The sequence below is a fragment of the Leptidea sinapis genome, chromosome 25 (assembly GCF_905404315.1).
Source record: "Leptidea sinapis chromosome 25, ilLepSina1.1, whole genome shotgun sequence".
NCBI classification, from domain to species: domain Eukaryota; kingdom Metazoa; phylum Arthropoda; class Insecta; order Lepidoptera; family Pieridae; genus Leptidea; species Leptidea sinapis.
Window position 1 is genome coordinate 10,823,651 of NC_066289.1, and position 20,165 is coordinate 10,843,815.

Consider the following 20,165-nt stretch of genomic DNA (forward strand, 5'->3'; position numbering starts at 1 on the left):
CATTAAACTGATTGGTCTCTAATTTTCGATCGTTTGTATACATCTCCAATTTTTATGTAGTAATGTAGGTATATTTACCGTTCATTGTATTGGTATTTGAACTACATTTATTACATGCATATAAACCAAATAAATTACCAAATACACATCTAAGTTCTCACATATTAGATTCGTCACTGTCAAGTTTACGGATTTATATAAAAATTAAAATGTTTCATCAATCTCTTAAGAAGTTACATAACTATTATTCGATATTAACAGTAATATAATATATTAGTAAATATAACTATAGTATCATTATAATTATACAATCATGATTGTTTTTCAGAGGGATAGGTACAGGTAAGGACCTCCATTTACCACAGCCCTGATATAATTCTTCTTTTACCACTCGCAACAGCCCTGTCATACAAACAATAATAATCTAAAAAAAAAAAAATAAGAAATCAATTCCAAAAATAATATATCTGAGTGTCCTCAACACTATAATAAACATCAATTAATTATATTAACCGTATTAACGTAAGGTTCAATTTACAAAACTATCTAAAAATCATTACAAAGTTATTGAAACATACTGAGAAAACAAGCCTAATTTTTCACATAATTTCATGACTAAATAAATACTATTATAATAATATAGTGATAAAAATAATTATTCACACGTTTATTATTTTGATCCCATATTTCTTTCGCTGTTTTTATGGCTCTCTCGGTACTGTGACCTGTTCGCTCGCTCTAAAAATTTGTAGTTAATTTAACTCAAAATTTAGTTTCCAACACCCGTTTTAAAATTTAAACTACAAGCCTCCGCATAAAAATAATATCTTTTCAATTATTTTTAGTTGGAAATATTTAGGCTAGCAACAATAAATGATCTGTAATGTAAAATACCGGGTGTGAAATATTTGCATGTGTCAACATTGAGACAGTTTTGCAACATTGTAGCTGTAAAGTATTCTTATTTGAGTTCTTGTGTTGATTGGCGCTAAATGCTTGTTAACGTTCTCCACACGAACTGACGACTGAGAAAACAACAGAAATTACTAATATTGGGATAGAAGGAATAATCCATTTACGTAATGGGTTATAATATTTGAACGTGTTATATAGAGTACATAATTATGATAAAATGAATGTTATACGTAGAAGCAAATAAATAGAGAAATTGAGATAATTTTGACGGACGCACATGAGGACACTGGGTTTTGTTGGTTAGCCTTATAGCTCTGAGAGAGTTCTTAAATGCATACAATTCGACGACCTGTATAGCCGAGTGGTTAGCGATCCTACCTACTAAGCTAGAGGTCCCGGGTTCGAATCCCGGTAGGTCCAAGCATTTATATTATGATAAATATGAATGTTTGTTTCCGAGGCATGGATGTTTATATGTATTTACGTATATTGAAATGTATGTTTATATGTATTTATGTATGTTTGAGTAAGTATATTGTATTAAATATACCGTTGTCTTGCAACCCATAACACAGGCTATATATGCCTAATTTGGGGCAAGATAATTTGTGTAAAAAGTGTTAAAGTGTCAATTCTGTGTTGAATATTCCGTATTGATGAAATAACAAGAACAGAAACTTAAATAAATCGAAGTTATAGAAAAATAATTCAATGATGTACTTAGATTAATTGTAGAGAGTTGAAGGAGATTGCAAATCTCATATCAGCAGCTCACAACAATTAATTACGAATTTTCCTTTTACATTTACATTTCATGTAAAAGAATTCATGATTTAAAGTAAAATTAGCAACACTATATATTCTCCAAATGCGTCATATCAATATCCCAACTAATATTCTAAATGTGAATATAAGGTATAAAGAAAGTTTCTTTGTTACGCTTTCACGCCTAAACTACTGAACCTATTTTGATGAAATTCAGTGCAGAGATTGACTAGAACTTAGAAAAGGACATAGGCTACCTTTTCTCGCGAAAAAAAAGCTTGAAGGGGTTGGAATAGGAGATCGAAGTTTATATGGAATTTCGTCATTATCGAAGATAAAAACCATGAAAATTTTTAATTAAGCAATTGATAAGAAATACATAAATATGTGCTGTAGTGTTTTTGAAATTTCAACTTTCACACCTAAATCAGAATTTAATTTTGTTTATATTTGGTACAGAAGATAGAACGCTTAAAAAGTACAGGAGTAAGTCACGAAAACATTGTTTTTCCCATGGGAAATTTTATGTGGCGTGCTCACGTGTATCAAAACCGCAAAATGTTTATGTAAAAAGCATAGAAAAATAAAAGCAAAGGATGCAAAAACAAAAAAGTAGGCAGCAGTTTGTACGCGTATTATTTGCAAAGTAATTATTTCACGTGGACGAAGTCGCGGGTAAAAGCTAGTAACTTATAACAATATAAAACATTTAAAAGTCTGTCACATAGTTTGACATAAAAGGCATTTATTCTCTCAAAAATTTATTCATTTAGAATTCTTTTTGATGTCATTTCTAACACTACCACCGCTTCGGAAACGAATTGTGCTCTGAGAGAGAAGAAGTGGCGCAAGAAACTCTCCCAGCATTCTTTTTTTGCGCTCTCTTAATAAAACATAAAATAATCATAATCTAGTCCCAGGCTGTCCGATCACTTAGATATTCAGCTGTGTAGTAGTAAGATACGACAGAGCCATTTTTAATAAAACATTTAAATTTATTTATAGATAATGGCTGCACAGTGACTGGGACTTTATTATAAAAGTGTACACATTTACCCTTTAAAGCTATTATGTATCTTAAAGCCTACAGAATTAGTAACAAGCAATCCCTTATTTGTAATGTTATAATAATGAAAATCAAAAGGTGAGGATTTTCATTAAAAAAAAAATAGAAACCATTCTTCACCCACCGTATTCGCCATACCTTGCTCTAACGGACTCACATTTTTTTTGTGATTTGGACAATTTTCTACGTGATAAAAAGTTTTCTTCTAAGGAGTCAGTATAAAATGCTTTCACACACTTTGTCGAAACTAGATCACCATAGTTCTATCGCAAAGGCATAAATGACGTTCCTATTAATGTATAGATAATAATGATAATTAAATTGATTAAATAAATATTATGTTAAATTAAAAAAAAAAAACGAATTTACATTTTTCAGTACAAATCGGCAATTTCATACTTTAACTTAATCTAATATATAAAATTCTCGTGTCATGGTGTTAAACATTGAACTCCTCCGAAACGGATTGACCGATTCTCATGAAATTTTGAATGCATATTGGGTAGGTCTGAGAATCGGACAATATCTATTTTTCATCCCCCTAAATTTTAAGGGTGGTCCACACGAAATTTTTTTGTAATTTTTTTTTTAAATTTGTTTGATTATGAGTCAGCATTAAAAAATACATACAACTTCAAATTTTCACCCATCTACGATCAACAGTTACTTTTGTATCGCAATTTTAATATCGGCAATGCATAATTACAAAACGTAACCGATTTTTGTGAAAAATGTTTTGAGCGCTAGAAACCCACGTTGGAATAACTCCCTTATTCATATTGTCTGCTAACCTAAAGCATTGCTAATTTTTACTTTGTCTTCTTCTATTGACTTAAGTCAGAATGAGAAATAACACTCTTTAGCAGCTGTTTAAAATTAGCGGACCATTATGAATAAGGGGGTAAGACTTTCATACAACTTTTTTTACCATTTGCCGATTCGCTGTATAAGGTAGTTTTGGTCTTGCACTTTTCTTTCTGTGTAGTATAAATATAATTTTTTATTTATTAATTTTGCATTATCATGACTATATTATATCAATCAAATCAATATAAAAATGACAAATGAATATGAAGTTATCGCGATCAGTAAAGTGCTCATTTAAATATTCAATGCATTACGGCTTTGAATATTATTATAATGAGATATTAAAATACAGGCCGGTAATGAATTGAGTTAATTTAATATTGAATTAGCACATTGATAACCATTTATAACAGAATATGCTAATATTGGCTGGTGTTATTAAAAATTATTGCAAGTAAGATTATTTCTTGCAACTGCAACATTAAGTTATCGGGACTTACTACTTACTATAATGAGCAAACAATATTAAGTGACTTTTAAAAGGTTTTTATATTTTTAAATTGATAACCCTCACTTCTTTCAAATTACACAAATAAAACTGAAAACAAAATTTTATGAACGATGCGGGACTCGAACGCGCGACCTCTCGCGTTCTGTGCGAGCGCTTTTTCCAACTGAGCCAATCGTTTTCAGTGACGTATCGTTGATCAAATCTTGAATGCTTTGTTTAAACAATTTTGTTTAGAGGAAGAGCGACATCTCAAGTTAAAGGATATCAACTGTAATGTAGATCCTGTAGATGAAGCCACAACTTGAGAGTTGAACAAAGCATTATTCACCTTTTAACCTTCTCTGGACTTCAAAAAATAATTCAAGACCAAAATTAGCGATATCGGTCCAGCCGTTCACGAGTTTTAGCGATACTAACGAACAGCAATTAATTTTTATACATATAGATTAAGAAAAAATTATAGGTCCGTTAATGTGAATAAAGACATTTGTGGATTGGTTATGAGATTAAGAATTTGCAATTCAGTTCAGTTCCGCGATAATGTTGCTTTAAGTTCTTTTGTTGTTCGGACTTAGGCATAAATTAAGTTTATTAATTAACATCTAAATACTTCTTAATTAAATCTCAATACTTAAAACACACGATGATAAAATTGTATAACATAAACACGAAAACACTCAATCACCTACACTATACATATATATATACACACACCTCTTAAAGTTTTGTAACTATTATTCTTAATCCTAAATTGGCATATTTGTAAGTCTATTGTAATGGTATATAAAGCTGTTGGATTATTAGTAAATAAAATAAAAAAATTAAATAAAACATGATAATTATTTTAAATTAAAATATTTGTGTATAGGAAATATTCAGCAGAACTCTAAAAACCATAACTTTTTAAACACTAGGCTTCAGGTGATTACATTTAGTATTCCTAGTAGGTAATTACTTGTAGACTTTTTCATTATTCCTAAATAAAACATTCTGTAACCATATTCTAGATTTGCTATTTAAAAACAAGAAACGCTATACAAATTATAAAATGCCTTATTAAAAAATAAGGATTTCCTTCAATTACTCTTATATTCCATTTAGATAGCATTTTTATAATGGGACTAATCTGTAAGTATAACTTTCATGTGAAGAAAAATACAAACTGGTCTATAAACTATAAACGACGGAGTTCCGAGGAGACAAACATAAAAAAACTATATAACAACTTGATAACCTCCTCCTTTTCTGAAGTTGGTTGAAAACAAGAAACAAACCAGTCGCTATGAATGGTATCAAATCACAAGAACTTCAGCCGAAGGTATTATTAACTGTGAAGGCGCTCCCATCGGTAAAAACAAGTCGTACGACTTGTAGAGTGCTCTCATACGGTGCAACCATCATACTCGATAGACTTTCAATGAAACCACATACATTGCATCAGTAATTGACTTGACGGTATCGTTCGCGTTGATTAAGGTGAATACAGACTTAGGTTTTGTAATATTAGTTTTTGCCGCAGTTATTAGAGCGGTATTGTCGATATCACTTGCTCGCCCACTCTAATGGAAGTTATAGAAAAGCAAAACGTTATAATTGCCGTTTTGAGAAATTTTAATAAGTACTTAATATGTAAATTAACTGTGTTAAGAAATATTTCAATTCAAAGCTTTCGATATTTTGTTATAATTAATAATTATGACATTTATCAATTACTTAAATAAATATATTCCAAAAATGTTCACAAAAATGACAAAACCCTGAAACGCCATAAAAAAATTACAAAAAGCACCAGAAGTAATGTTTTAGTTAAAAATTCTTCTTATATTGTACTACTCGTATATTGACGCAGAGTTGTAGAAAAAAAAATGTTCCTAGCTATACCTTTCTATCTTCTAGATATTTATGTAAAATAAGTTTACTTTTTATTCTAATCGTTAGCAACATTGTAAGAGCTAACTCGTCATACTAGGTTTTTGCAATAGCTGTTATATCTACATGCAAGTGTATTTCTTTGAGTCCGTGTATAACACAGCCTTTGCCTTAAAATAGCTCCATTCATTTATCTTCAGGCGTATTCCCTCGATGTTATTGAGTCTGATTCGAATGGAGATGTGTCTGTGAACGGATGGGCTAGTGTAGCGATAGGCAGGGCGTGTCCAGTACCTAAGACAGGAATTAATGTAGGTAAGGCTGTCTAGATGTATGTCTTTGAGAATTTAACCACTGGAGGCGGCAGGTTCGCCTTAAAAGCACTCATTTTGATTTTGACAAGCCCGTTTGTTTATCTAGTACTATTAACAACCAATTGGTCATTTTAATCCGGTATTTTCCAGATTGTATAAAATAAGTTATGTTTGTTACCTGCCTGTAAATTATTTATAGTTTACTCTACTAATCGAATGAATGATACGATCCACAAATCGCGGAAGCGGTTCTTCGGAGACTTAAAGCACATTCATTCCATACCAAACATCCACGCGCGGCATACTAGCAATTGTATCATGCATTAAGTAATTTTTGTCAGAGTTAATATATTCATATTTAAAGTTCATCTCTTTTACTTATGTTTATGTATAAGTACAGAACAGTGTTTAATTAATAAATTTTGATGGGCAACGAACAATAGCTCACAAAGACATATATATAAAGGTTCTGAGTAAATTAATTGTAATTTTAGGCCGGGTTCGAACGACGGCGAAAGAAATCTATCAAAAACACGCCTTCTCTTTATCTCGCTCGAGTAAGTTTTCGTTCGAAAGGAATTATTACCTTGCCATACTATCAACCTGAAAATACTGCGACACTATAAAACTGGTGGTTCATTCTAAAGCTCGCATTGGGCAAGGGGTTTGTATTTGACTACTAAAAAGGATCCATATTTCATTATTTACCGGTGGGAGGCTCCTTTGCACAGGATGCCGGCTAGATTTTGGGTACCACAACTGCGCCTATTTCTGCCGTGAAGCAGTAATGTGTAAGCATTGTTGTGTTTTGGTCAGAAGGGCGCCGTAGCTAGTGAAATTATTGGGCAAACGAGACTTAACATCTTATGTCTCAAGGAGATGAGCGTAATTGTAGTGTCACACAGAATTTTTTGGATTTTTCAAGAATCCTGAGCGGATCAGCTGAACTTACTGCTCGTCTCGTCCCTTATTGTCATAAAAAATATTTACAGTAAAAATAGATTTTAGTGTTTTATTTTGTATGGTGTTTAAGGAATGTTTAATAAGTTGTAACTAGTAGCTACTGTTTCACTGCGACCAATAAGATCTTAAAGTGTTTAGTTTATGAGCAAATTTTACTTTATGTCTGAGTGCGTACAATTAGTGTACTTCACTTTCGGTTTAAAGACATTTATTCTCATAAGATTTAACATAAAATCATTTACATGAGAATTTTACATAAATATACAATATAATATTACCTTAGGTTTCTATGACTAAGCATGCAAAACAAACAAAGTGAACAATAATTACAAAAAATGAAGGTACATATTAAAATAACTTTATGAGCAAAGACATTTTCATTTCAACATATTCGCTTGCAATATATCAATAGCATCTCCATTTAGTTGATTTCTCTTAGTGATAAAACAAACCAGATTTCTTGGAGTTTAATAATTATAGTGTTTCATTGACAAGTGCTTCTGGTGAGCTGATTAATGTCTTTTCTATTGAGAATATTACGAAAAGTTGTTGTTGTAAGATTATAATTATTTGTCAGGAAAATATATTGATGATATTCCAGGGCTTTATCAATCAGCAAGTTGTCATGTAGCTTATTAAAATTCATTAGGTGATTTATCTATATCTATCTATTTACAATTTTTGAGGTTCTCCTATTCTATAAAGCTCTCTTAAGGCGACACTAAATGCCAGCGACCTTGAGTGATATGAGTTCACGGCTGCAGGCCCGCCATATCGACTACAACAAAACCAATATTTTCAAAATTCTTGTGTGGAAAACGTAGCATTTTAACAAGTGCAAACAGTTTATATGCTAACAATCCTCGTTATTCATTACTAATCTGAATAAATATTGTACAAGCTATAAAAATAACTTTTCTGAGAGTAGTACTAACCAATATGTTATGCCATGCAAAAAAACTTGATTAACTGCAAAGAAAAGAGGTAGATCAAAAAGGCTCTGGAGTGTTAACTATAACCAACAGCAAACATTAGCAACCTACAAATAAGACTTAAGAGTATGTGTAACAGGATTAAGTAGTGTTCATAGCTCCAAATGCTATATTTTTACCACAAAACTTGTCTAAAAACACCTTGTTTGCGTGTTTTCTGCTTACCCTTCGCCTTAACTATGGATAATGGTAGCGCTAACAGATTAGAAAAAGATTTGTCGCCAAAACTAATAATTTGACGCTCGTTTCGCCTTCTTCTTATGACCTGCGCTTGAGCGCAGATTGAAGTAAGTAGATCAAAACTAAACGTCCCATCTTTACTTAAAAACTTAAATATAAAAATGAGAAACTAACAATTCTTAGTGAAAAAAATTACCTCAAACGCTATCGTTTTAAACCGACTCAAATCCAATGCAAAAACCAAAATGAGCTGTTAAAATAGCATTACGCCAAATATTAACAATAAAAAAGGATTGTGTGGTTTTATGAAACCATGGTAAAAGTGAAACTTTTTTTCACACTATAGACATTTAACTAAAAACAACATTTACATTAAACACTGACAAAAAAAAAACAAAATAGCGTCCACGCTATATTTTCAGTGCTCCAGCACTGGCACAAATGAGTAATAGTCTATATACTACACGGTCAGCTGCTGCGAACTATAGGCGCCGCCCGACCGTCAAACGACATGCAACACACAGACGAAAAAGTTTGAGACGATGTAATAAAAGTTTCACTTAAATAACGAATTTGGGTAATTACAATTAGTTTCATTAAAATCCGTAAGCTTTGTAATAATCCAATACTGTGATGAGTGCGATAGTCGAACAAATTAAAATTTTATTGGTTTGAAATTGGTATTAGGTTTCTGTGGTAGCCCTGCAGTCATAGATATATTAACTAAGACTAGCTGATCCCCTCGAATTCGTCTGGAGTAAATTAACATCGCCCCTTAGAAATTCTTTAAAAGTTCGGCATAAAATGTGCCCTTTATCAAAATTTCACCGTAATCGGGTATTTAAGGCGTCATAAACAAACAAATTCAAATAACATCGTTCGCGTTGACAGTACAGTAATAAAACAAATCCTGTGTTAATCCAGCTAATATCCTATGTGTGTAAACTTTAACCGTGATCCATTCAGTTTTTACTCACTTTTATTGAACCATATAGATATAAGTCGGTCATATAATCATAATATAAATATAATGGATATTTTATATTTTAAGTAAACTTTAGCATTCTGATTTAAATTAGCTGATTAGAAGACACTACAATAAATTTAAGATCTATATTGTATACTGTATTCGACGCAATAAATAGATTTCATTTTAATTCATAATCTGTTTTCTAACTCCCTATTTAAAAAAAGTCACCGGCGCGGCACGAGGTGCTCTGATATTAAGAACCTCGTCTTAAATGTGATTTATTAGTCACTTGTAAAACGATATGTTTAACGCAACTCGTCACTTCTAGCACCATCTTATCAAGATTTTTATGTCTATGAGCAAATACATCTATTACCAGTGAGAAGCTCCTTTGCACAGGATGCCGGTTAGTTTATGGGTACCACAAAGACGCCTATTTCTGCCGTGAAGCAGTAATGTGTAAACTTTATTGCGTTACGGTCTGAAGGGCGTCGTAGCTAGTGAAATTACTGGGCAAATGAGACTTAACATCTTATGTCTCAAGGTGACGAGCGTAATTGCAGTGCCGCTCAGAATTATTGGGTTTTTCAAGAATCCTGAGCGGAAGATCCATTACCATCAGCTAAAAGTCCTGCTCGTCTCGTCCCTTATTTTCATAAAAAAATAGAGGTAATGCATTTGTATGAAGAAATTGCAGCTTGTCTTCTCTTAGCATCAATTGGATCGCTTGGCCCATCTCCTCGTTTCATCAATTATATTCATTAAATAGCTTTAAGCCGATAGCAAAACTTGGCGGCTCACAGTGCCGTCATGGTTAACCGCTCACATAATAAGGCTTTACCTTTGATGAGGCAGTTAACCACATTTTGTAGTTCTTGTAGTTCCGAGAAGCACAGTAGGTAAGCAAGAGTGAACTAGAGTTGGCAATTCTTGTTATTTAATAATAATATTATTATTTTAATGATTAATTCTTGCATACTATTTAAAGTATCTAGTAACCCACCAATTTATATCAATTTACTTGTAATTTTTTTTTAATGGAAAAAAGAGTACAAACGAGCGTACTGGTCACCCGGTGTTAAGTGATCACCGCCGCCCACATTCTCTTGCAACACCAGAGGAATCACAGGAGCGTTGCTGGCCTTAAAGGTGCGTGCTTTTTTTGAGGTTACCAATGTCGTATCGTCCCGGAAACACCGCACAAGGAAGCTGTGGAATGAGCTTCCTTTGTAGTACGTGGAAGAAAGCTCCTTGAAAAGCGCACTGTGAAGGACCGCCACACATCCAGATGGTGGAGATGATATCCTAATTTGTGGCGTGTCGTGCGAAGGTGGAATTCGGCGGCAGGAATCAGGTGAAACTTATAAATTGGTAAATACATATTTTTTAACGGAAGAGTAGGTCGTCTGATGGTATGTGATAGTAATGGACCACGGTGATCGTATAACGAAACAACATCTCAACGTAAAGCGCGATCGCGCTGAGCACAGAGGACTGAATGCCAAACGATTCGAGCAGCTCAGCGTTGGACGTGGTTAAATGGTTTGAGCTGACGTTAGAGCTAACAAGACCAGAGATAAAAGCAATACTCAATATAATGTGGCCGGACCCACGCCTTATAGACTATGGGCCGGCTTGAATTATTTTGACTTGCTCTATTGATGGATCTCAATTCCTTCGAATCCTGTCCTTCCCTCGTGCGAAGACCACGAAATTGCCTCACGCTTGAAATTCCTATATAGGTATATGCCTATATTAAACGAGGAACTGAAACTATGGTGATTATTAGAGTTTACCTGAAAAATTCAAGTTGTTGACATTTCAAAATAATAATAATAATATTTTTGTATTTTTGAGAAGAATAAGTTGATGAAAAACATTATTTTCATTTTTTATTGTCAATAGTGTTCAAAATATCAAACTAACTGCTAAAATTCATACACATACAAACAAGTCGATGAAAATCTAGTGCATACCAACTAACAACTTTGTATTATAATTACTAGTTAAGTTCGGAATCTTAATAAAGATAACAATTTGTTATTTATTTTACAGTGATCACTTCTGGGATTAATTACACAAATTAAATTAAAAAAAAAAACAAAGAATTATTGAACGATGCGGGACTAGAACTTAAAGTTCATAAATCTTGATATGTATTTGTTGAACTCTTTCTGGCTTGACAAAGGCAAGGCAGAACTTGAAATAGTCTGAGCTCAGGGGTGGATTGACAGTGGTTATTAAGATAATTATATTTATTTATACATTAGACCATTATACTTGTAAAAAGACTATGATTAATGGTGAAGACGCGGTCTCCTCAACTATTGTTGCTAATTTTATTCAGACCAGACCTGTTAATGGTTATACAAGAATTTAAATGGTCATTGACTACTGGTAATTTGGACCAGCCTGGCCAATGGTTAGACATGGCTATAAGTAAATCATATTAAATTCTACTGGTCAAAATTGATAATATTTAATGTTGTTCGATGGATTAACTTCGAAGCTCAAGCAGAAAGAATCTTACCAATCAAATCAATAATATGTTATCGTTCACTCTGGTAAAATTGACTGCAAGTTGTTGTTGCTACGAGAACATTCACCGGCCTGACTTATTAATAATGTGAATAATAATTAAACAGTCGCGTCGCGTGGCAATAACGATACACATAGCGTAATTATGATTTATAATCGACATCGCTAGAGACTAACAAAGATTTCAATTGGATATGATTATCATGTAAATTGCGCTCCGTTAAATTTATTACACACTAGCTGACCCGACAGACGTTGTTCTGTATATAAAAAATAAAATAACGTTTTTGTATAAATTTGTCAATAATATATCATAACATCAAAAATTACTTCGTAAAATATGCACCCTGCTGTCGTAATGAAATTGTTTCACAGCAGAACTGTCAAACCGTGCGTCAATAAATTCTCTCATAGAAATTATGTATGGACACATCAAAGGAAAAACAAATTTGTTGTTTTTATTTAAGTTCGGAGTTCGATTCTAATGTAATGGTTAAAAATAATCTTATGGCCTTACAAATAAAATTGGCATAAAGTTATAACTAAGTATAAACCAAGAATACGTAAAATGTTTACAAATAGATATTTTGCTTACGAATGGTTTGTTCGGACGTATAACGTTTCCCGCGTTTATTTGCAAGGCAGCCTGTCATTAGGAAAACTTCAGAATTATCATTGTATTGACAGTGTTGTCAACGATAATGTAAGCATTTTGCATTTTCTTTGTTTATCATCAGTTATAACTTTAGGCCGTTAGTGTTCAGCCATTTTGATTATAGTAAGTGCAAGCTCCGACTTAAAACCTATAAACACTGGTGTCCCACAAGGCTATCCTCTACACTGTTACTTCTCCATATCATTGATGATGACAACGAGGTATGCTAACTACACCGGCCGCGCCAAGAAGTCCCGGGATAGCGTTGACGAGAACCGGAATAAACTTTTGAAATCGAGACTTAAATATATTTGCCTGCCAGTTGCCTCTCCCTTCCCCTCACATGAGCCTCTTGCCCGTTTGTTGCCTCTAATATAAATAAGTTAAACAAATTGCTGATGCAATGATCCTAGTACCGTGGGCCTACCGTCAAAACGATTGAGTCGATGCCCTCGAATAGGATTGTAAGATTGAGTCATGGAGTCTCTTTGGATATTATGACCTTAGGATGTCCACAAGGAGTCATTACGTCATTACGCCTATACTATGGACTCTTGTCATTGATGAGCTTCTCTATAAAATAGATAAACTTCGTATCGACGCTCAAGTTTATGCTGATGACCTAGTGATAATGTTTCGAGGCGACAATGAAAATACTCATAATATCTCATAGATTATACAGAAAGCTCTTAATATAATATCCAAATGGTGCCAAGACAATGAACTGGTAGTTAATGCTGAAAAAACCGTCCTGGTTGGTATCTTTTAGTACGAAGCGGAAGTTGGATCATATCCCTGCGACCGAATAATAAATCTATACCATTTTACCATTAGGTAAAATATTTGGGGCTCACTTTGGAAAGAAACTTATCTGAAATAGCCAAGGGGATGGTATTGTGTAAAAGGCAAAATTTGCCTTAAGTAGTTTGGCTTAGTCGTCTTGTCGGTCAAAAATGGGGCCTAAAGCCCAACATGGCTGTACACAGCCATTGTAATACCACTTACATCATATTTCTCTGTGGTCTGGTGCAGAATAATTGACCAAAACACCGTTATTGCTAAGCTAGGCAGCCTTTAAAAAACTGCATTCGCGATAACAACAGGAGCCATGACGTCTACGCCGGGGACAGCTCTAAATGCACTTCTGAACCTGCCACCTCTAAGAGACCTATTGCGGTTTCTAATATATATTTTTTTCTAAACTGTATAGTTTGCTCGAGAGACACATCCAAAGTGGTAAAATGTGTCCTCCCCCCTAACTTCTAAAATAAGAGAATGATAAAACTAAAAAAAATATATAATGTACATTAGCATGTAAACTTCCACCGAAAATTGGTTTGAACGAGATCTAGTAAGTAGTTTTTTTTAATACGTATAAATGATGAGAGCTAAGAATTTTGAGTAAAGATTTTTTGCCTTTTCCATTTAAATAATTAAATATCACTTTCCTTTCTATTATCTATAACTTTTATTCTATGTTGCATGCTGTTACCAAAGCCTTCATGGGCTAGTCCGACTTGCACTTGGCCGCTTTTTAATATTATTAGCATGAGTGATACTACTATACTATCCAACTTATTTTAAAATTATATAACAGTAAAGTCCATAGTAATAGTAGTATAGATATAAATTTTAATACATTTGGCAATTTTAAAAAATACGCTTTTGAACCCTTATAATTTGGATGTATATAATTATAGTTTTTAGTAATAGTAAACATACATATTGTAGTAGTATTACTTAACTTTCAATAATAAATGAAGGCAACGCTGTGCATACCTATGTTAGATATGCAAGTATTAAATATAAGAAATGTTACATTATAAGTAGTCATAATATTAATTGTATGTCTAGTTGGTAAGCCTTTTCTAATAAATAAATAAATGAGTGATAGGTAGGTCTAGTACCTCTGCAAGGTCCAGGATAGTCCAGCGTGAGGTGCTTGGCGGGGCGGCGGCAGGCTCTCCGTCGCAGGCGGCACAGTGAGCGATAGGTCCGTCCGTCGCTGCCGCACACGGCGCCGGCGCGGCGGCAGCTCGCCGCACACACGCACCTCGCGCGGCCGCCTCGCACCGCACAGCGGCGGCCCGACCCGCAGGCCACGCCCGCGCACGATTCTGACCGTACACGTAACATACATTACTATTACATCAATAAATAACTTGGCAAGTAGGTTATATAGCATGCAGATATACAACCCCACACATACCGTTTTATCCTTTTTTTATTTTTATTTATACAAATGATTTAAGTTTTCTTTAGTGTTAATTCCGCCAATATTTGTTTTTAAACAATTCGACACACGAGACAGTCTCGTGCCAGATTTAGGCGAGACAACACGTCCTGAGGATGCCTCGTGTAGAGGCGAAACACGTGTCGAATTGTTTAAAAACAAATATTGGCGGAATTAACACTAAAGAAAACTTAAATCATTTGTATAACTATGGATTTCCGCAAAGTAACGCCTACTTCAATATATTTTATTTATATTTATTTATTTTATTGAAGAATCCACAGCTGAACACGTGACAAAAGATACATGATAAAGTAACGGAAAGCCATTTACAGATTCTCACGAGTATCTAGCTAAAATATAAAACAAAATCTATGTGTGAGTTACGTACAGGAATCAAATGCTTAACACTATTGTATCACTTATCTAATTATATATTATCAGATCAGCCACCAAATTGACCAAAGAACTCATTTCCTAACTCACGCTTAATCAGAGCTGCTACAGAATAAGGCAAGATCCAGTTGTTTTGATAATTAGTTAAATTGTTTATGACAATAAGGGACGAGACGAGCAGGACATTCAGATGATGGTAATTGATACGCCCTGCCCATTACAATGCAGTGCCGCTCAGGATTCTAGAAAAAACCCAAAAACACTGAGCGTCACTACAACTGCGCTCATCACCTTGAGACATAAGATGTTAAGTCTCATTTGCACAGTAATTTCACTAGCTCGGCGCCCTTCAGACCGAAACACAGTAATGTTTACACATTACTGATTCACGGCAGAAATAAGCGCCGTTATGGTACCCATAATCTAGCCAGCATCCTGTGCAAAGGAGGCTCCCACTGGTAAACTCTACTCTCCACATTCTAAGATACAAGGATGTCAAACCTAAAAGCAAGAAAGTAAAAAGTAGCGCCCAAAATTGCTCATATAACACAAACTATAACTTCGTTATGTGAAGTAACATAGCGATTGAAAGTACCGCGGCAAACCGGTTTTTCTACAAAACCTTTAATAATGAAAATAAATAACTAATAAATCGTAAAATTTAAATTAAAGACAGAACAAAACAGAATAAAGGTTCTCCAAGTATTTAAACGTTAACCGAAATGAATTATTTTTCGATTTTGGAAATCGAAAAATAATTCATTTGGGAATAGGTGACGTATCGAGCAGGTGAGCCACCTAACCTAAAGTAAAATAGACTTACGAAGTAAATTAAACATATAAAACTCCAATAACGTTTCACTGCGCCGTTCACAATGAGATTGATGTCTGTATTATAAAACTAGCAACTACCTTCGATTTAATACAGGGCTGCTCAAACGGTCGATTGAGTGCTTTTTGAGTCGATCTCGAGAAAGATATCCGATGGTTCTACTATTCATAGATTTATTTAAGGTTTTACGGTTGGCAATTACGTACCATCTTATGAAAAGTATGCTCAGGACATGCAGTATCATGCATATTCAACATCCAAAGTCTCTCCTTAGTTAAGTTTAGAACTTCAGACACTAGAACCAATAAATTCACAATTTTGAATAATTATGAGTTTTTTCATTAACATTTTAGAGCAGACCAACACTTACTTTGACTAAAAAAAATGCATATTATTGTGCGCAAACTAATGTCATCGTGATGTTCTACCTAGACGGCAATCCTTCATCACACATACTTTAAGCCTCTCAGAGTCAATCGATCCTAGTCTAGCAATTTTGAGGTAGATCGCCAGCAGTTCAAGCTTGAGCACCCCTGATTTAATATGATCAAAGCTCAGAAATACCAATATTTCCGATTATAAGATTAACTAATTGTTAATCTTAATGTTAAGATTAGCTAAGCTCTAAGGCACGGGTTATCCTGCCTAAAATCGGCAGGACGTATCAGTCATCACGCCAGCATTAATGAAGTCATCCGCAGGGCATTTGCCGCTCTTAATATACCAGCTGTTTTAGAGCCAAATGGTATTATCTGCCGCGATGGCAAGCGTCCTGATGGAATGACGCTGGTGGCTTGGGCACGGGGAAGGGCGCTGGTGTGGGACGTGACTTGCATCGACACTCTGGCTCCTTTTCATGTCCAAGTTACGTCAGTGGGTGCTGGGACTGCTGCTTCGACTGCCGAAGACGGCAAGCGTCGCAAATATATTGGTCTAAGTGAGTCATACATCTTTGTGCTTTTTGGAGTAGAGGCACTTGGCCCTTGGGGCTCAGAGGGCGGAGAATGTTCAAAATACTATCTTCGCGCCTCAATAAGGCTACTGGAAACCCAAGCACTGGCAGCTATCTTGGTCAACGGATCAGCCTTGCTATCCAACGCGGAAATGCTGCCAGTATACGGTACGCTTCCACGTAATAATAGTTTTAATTTTATGTAGTCACAGTATTGTAAGTATAGATATAATATTTGTTTTGTTTGAATAAATTACTAATTGTTTCAAAGAATTAATTCTAACAACAAAACTATCAATGAACCTTTAAAGAAAGAGGCCATAATATCCTTTCATATCCCACTTCTGACGTTGGGGTATCTTCAAACAAAAGCGCGAGACTACAATTAAAGCCGACCCAACAAATAGGCACGACGTGCATTCATTTCCCTGCACTTTATAATAGTAATTATAATAGGCAAGCAGCTTGAGACCTAGCCTCATAGTTAAGTAACCGTAAATGGAGTAGTTTGCGGATTATTGTCTGTGCTCTCAAATCTTGAAAAGAGCTTTCCCCGCGAATGGGCCTTAATAAGCTATTGTTATGCTCTTCAACATAAAATACTCTATAGTTCAAACGTACTATATTCTGATGTACTAACTTCTGTACATTATATTATTATTTTTTATAAAAATAAGGGGCGAGACGAGCAGGACGTTCAGCTGATGGTAACTGATACGCCCTGCCCATGACAATGCAGTGCCAATCAGGATTCTTGAAGAACCTCAAAAATTCTGAGTGGCACTACAACTGCGCTCGTCACCTTGAGACAAGCCTCGTCTCAATTGCCCAGTAATTTCACTAGCTACGGCGCCCTTCATACCGAAACACAGTAATGTTAAAACATTAATGCTTCACGGCAGAAAAAGGCGCCGTTGTGGTACCCATAATCTAGACGGCATCCTGTGCAAAGGAGCCGGAGTGATTCTTTATTACTGTTACTCATTATGACACTTTGTGGTAGGGTGCGTGCATTTCTCAAAATACATGTTAGTTCGACGTTTTCACAGCTGTCATAGTCTATCTAGACGCAAAGAGTATGTAATAGTACAAGTACTATAATGATCTAAGAAAAAGTGTTTAACATAATGTTTACCAGCACACGCAGTACAAGGAACCCCTCCTGATAACGCCTTATAAAAAAAGATCTCCCCGCTGTCGAGGTCTCTAGGGCTCCAGGCGGCGGGTGCCCTCGCTCCGGCCCCGCAACACTCCGCGCGACCCACTCGCAGAGCAGCCACTGAGCTGCAGCGGCCGCCGCGGTCCATCCCAGACCAGCAGATCCCGGCTGCAGACAAACAGACAACACACTATAGTATTTGATCTATATTATTTTCTACTACCTGCCCCGACAGACGTTGTTCTGTAAATAATAAAAAAAAAACTGTTTTATAGGAATTTGCCAATAATATTTCAAAACATCAAGGATTATTTCGTAAAAATGCTCCCTGTTGTTTTAATGAAATTGTTTCACAGCGGAACTGTCACACCATGCGTCACTAAATTCTCTCATAGAAAATATGTCCATCCAATAGAAATATTGAAAATAAAAATAATTATGGGTCCCACATCGAAATAAAACTATCCTATCTCTCAAGTTGGACCAAACTGCGCTCCATGCCCATTAAAATCCGTTCATTAGTTTGGGAGTCCATCGTGGACAAACAACGTGTCACATTATTTATATATATTAAGATATGAATTTTATATATTTTTCTTATACAATATACACGTATGCTAGTGCGGATGTACGTAAATGCGTGTGTACATCACTATTTGATATATCTTTTCTTTAAAGATTTATAAATTTATTAAATTTTGAGTTTTGTTGGTAATAGGATACGATAAATATTTATATATTATAATTATATTCTCACACAGTATTGCTACGGTAGTTTGCACGAAAAAGAAAATTAGGAAAACGGTTAACCCTAAAGGACATCCCTGGAACTTCCCGCTAATTCCATAACTACAAGCTTTAAATTGTACTTCATGACGATATAGAGCTCTTCGAGCACAATAGTCTGCAAAAAGTTTAATAAAACACCGTTTTTTGAATTTTCAAACAGCAATTACTTTTGAATGAATGAACTCATTTTCAAGCGGTTGGTGGCACTCGACGCAGTTTTTTTGAGTTTCAATTGATCGAACTCGGAATTTCGAAGTAATTCTGAAAAATCACTTTTTCGGTTTTCTTTCGTTAACGAAAACTCATGAAGGATCAATCGATTTTGACCGGCTTTGTGGCGAACGACGTGCTTTTTTTGATGTTAAGTGCTAATTAGTTTCGATTGGAAAAGCAGTTTTAAAGTTATTTCAAAAAAATCACATATGAAAATAAATATTCATATATTTTTGAGATTTCCTACAATCTACCGGTCCGAATCGGTCCGTATTATATTCTAAATCTAAGTTTGGTTAATTGGCTCTTTCGAATAAAAGGCATAAAAGGCATTTATTTTCTCAAAATTGATTCCTTTAGAATTCTTTTTGATGTCATTTCTAATTTACTAGATACTACTACCGCTTCGGAAACAAATGGCGCTCTTAGAGAGAAGAATCGGCGCAAGAAACTCTCCCAGCATTCTTTTTTGCGCTCTTTTTAATAAAAATATACAATATTGTACTTTCATTGCTACTGCTATAAAATCATCATAATCTAGTCCCAGGCTGTCCGATCACTTAGATATTCAGCTGTGGAGTAATAGGATTTACGACAGAGGCATTTTTTTTGGCCTGAACAGTGGCTGGGACTTTATTATAAAAGCCATGAATGGTGCCAACCGCGATGAAATCGGTCGAGCCGTTCAAAAGTAATAAGAGCTTTACATACATCCATACATACACACACACACACACATACATACAGACGTACGGACCAGGGAAGCTTCCTAGGACCTTAAAACGTCGAGGTCTGATGAAAACTCGATTTTCAAAAAACGGAGTAAAACCAATAACTCCCCGTATTTTCGAAAATTTTCAATTTTATTAGCGGGGAGTTAAAAATCTAGGAAGTTCATAATATCAGTGCTTGGAATATACATCCTAACGTTTGCTGAGAATTTTCCTTTTTGCGAATCGCTTCATTTGTCATAAATCTAAATACATTCAAAACTATCCTTCCATGTTTGTATTGCATTCTAATCTCTTTTTTATTGTTTTTTACTA

General features: G+C 34.7%; 1 protein-coding gene across 1 annotated transcript in view; it reads right to left on the reverse strand.

The window, feature by feature from the left end:
• Positions 1–20,165, reverse strand: part of LOC126972186 (follistatin-A) — a 73,096-nt gene that overhangs the window by 16,266 nt on the left and 36,665 nt on the right. Inside the window, exons 2-3 of the mRNA XM_050818813.1 lie at positions 18,094–18,285; positions 14,453–14,662 (exon numbers count right to left, since the gene is read on the reverse strand). Of these exons, the coding sequence (XP_050674770.1) occupies positions 14,453–14,662; positions 18,094–18,285 (402 nt within the window). The remainder of the gene's footprint in view (positions 1–14,452; positions 14,663–18,093; positions 18,286–20,165) is intronic.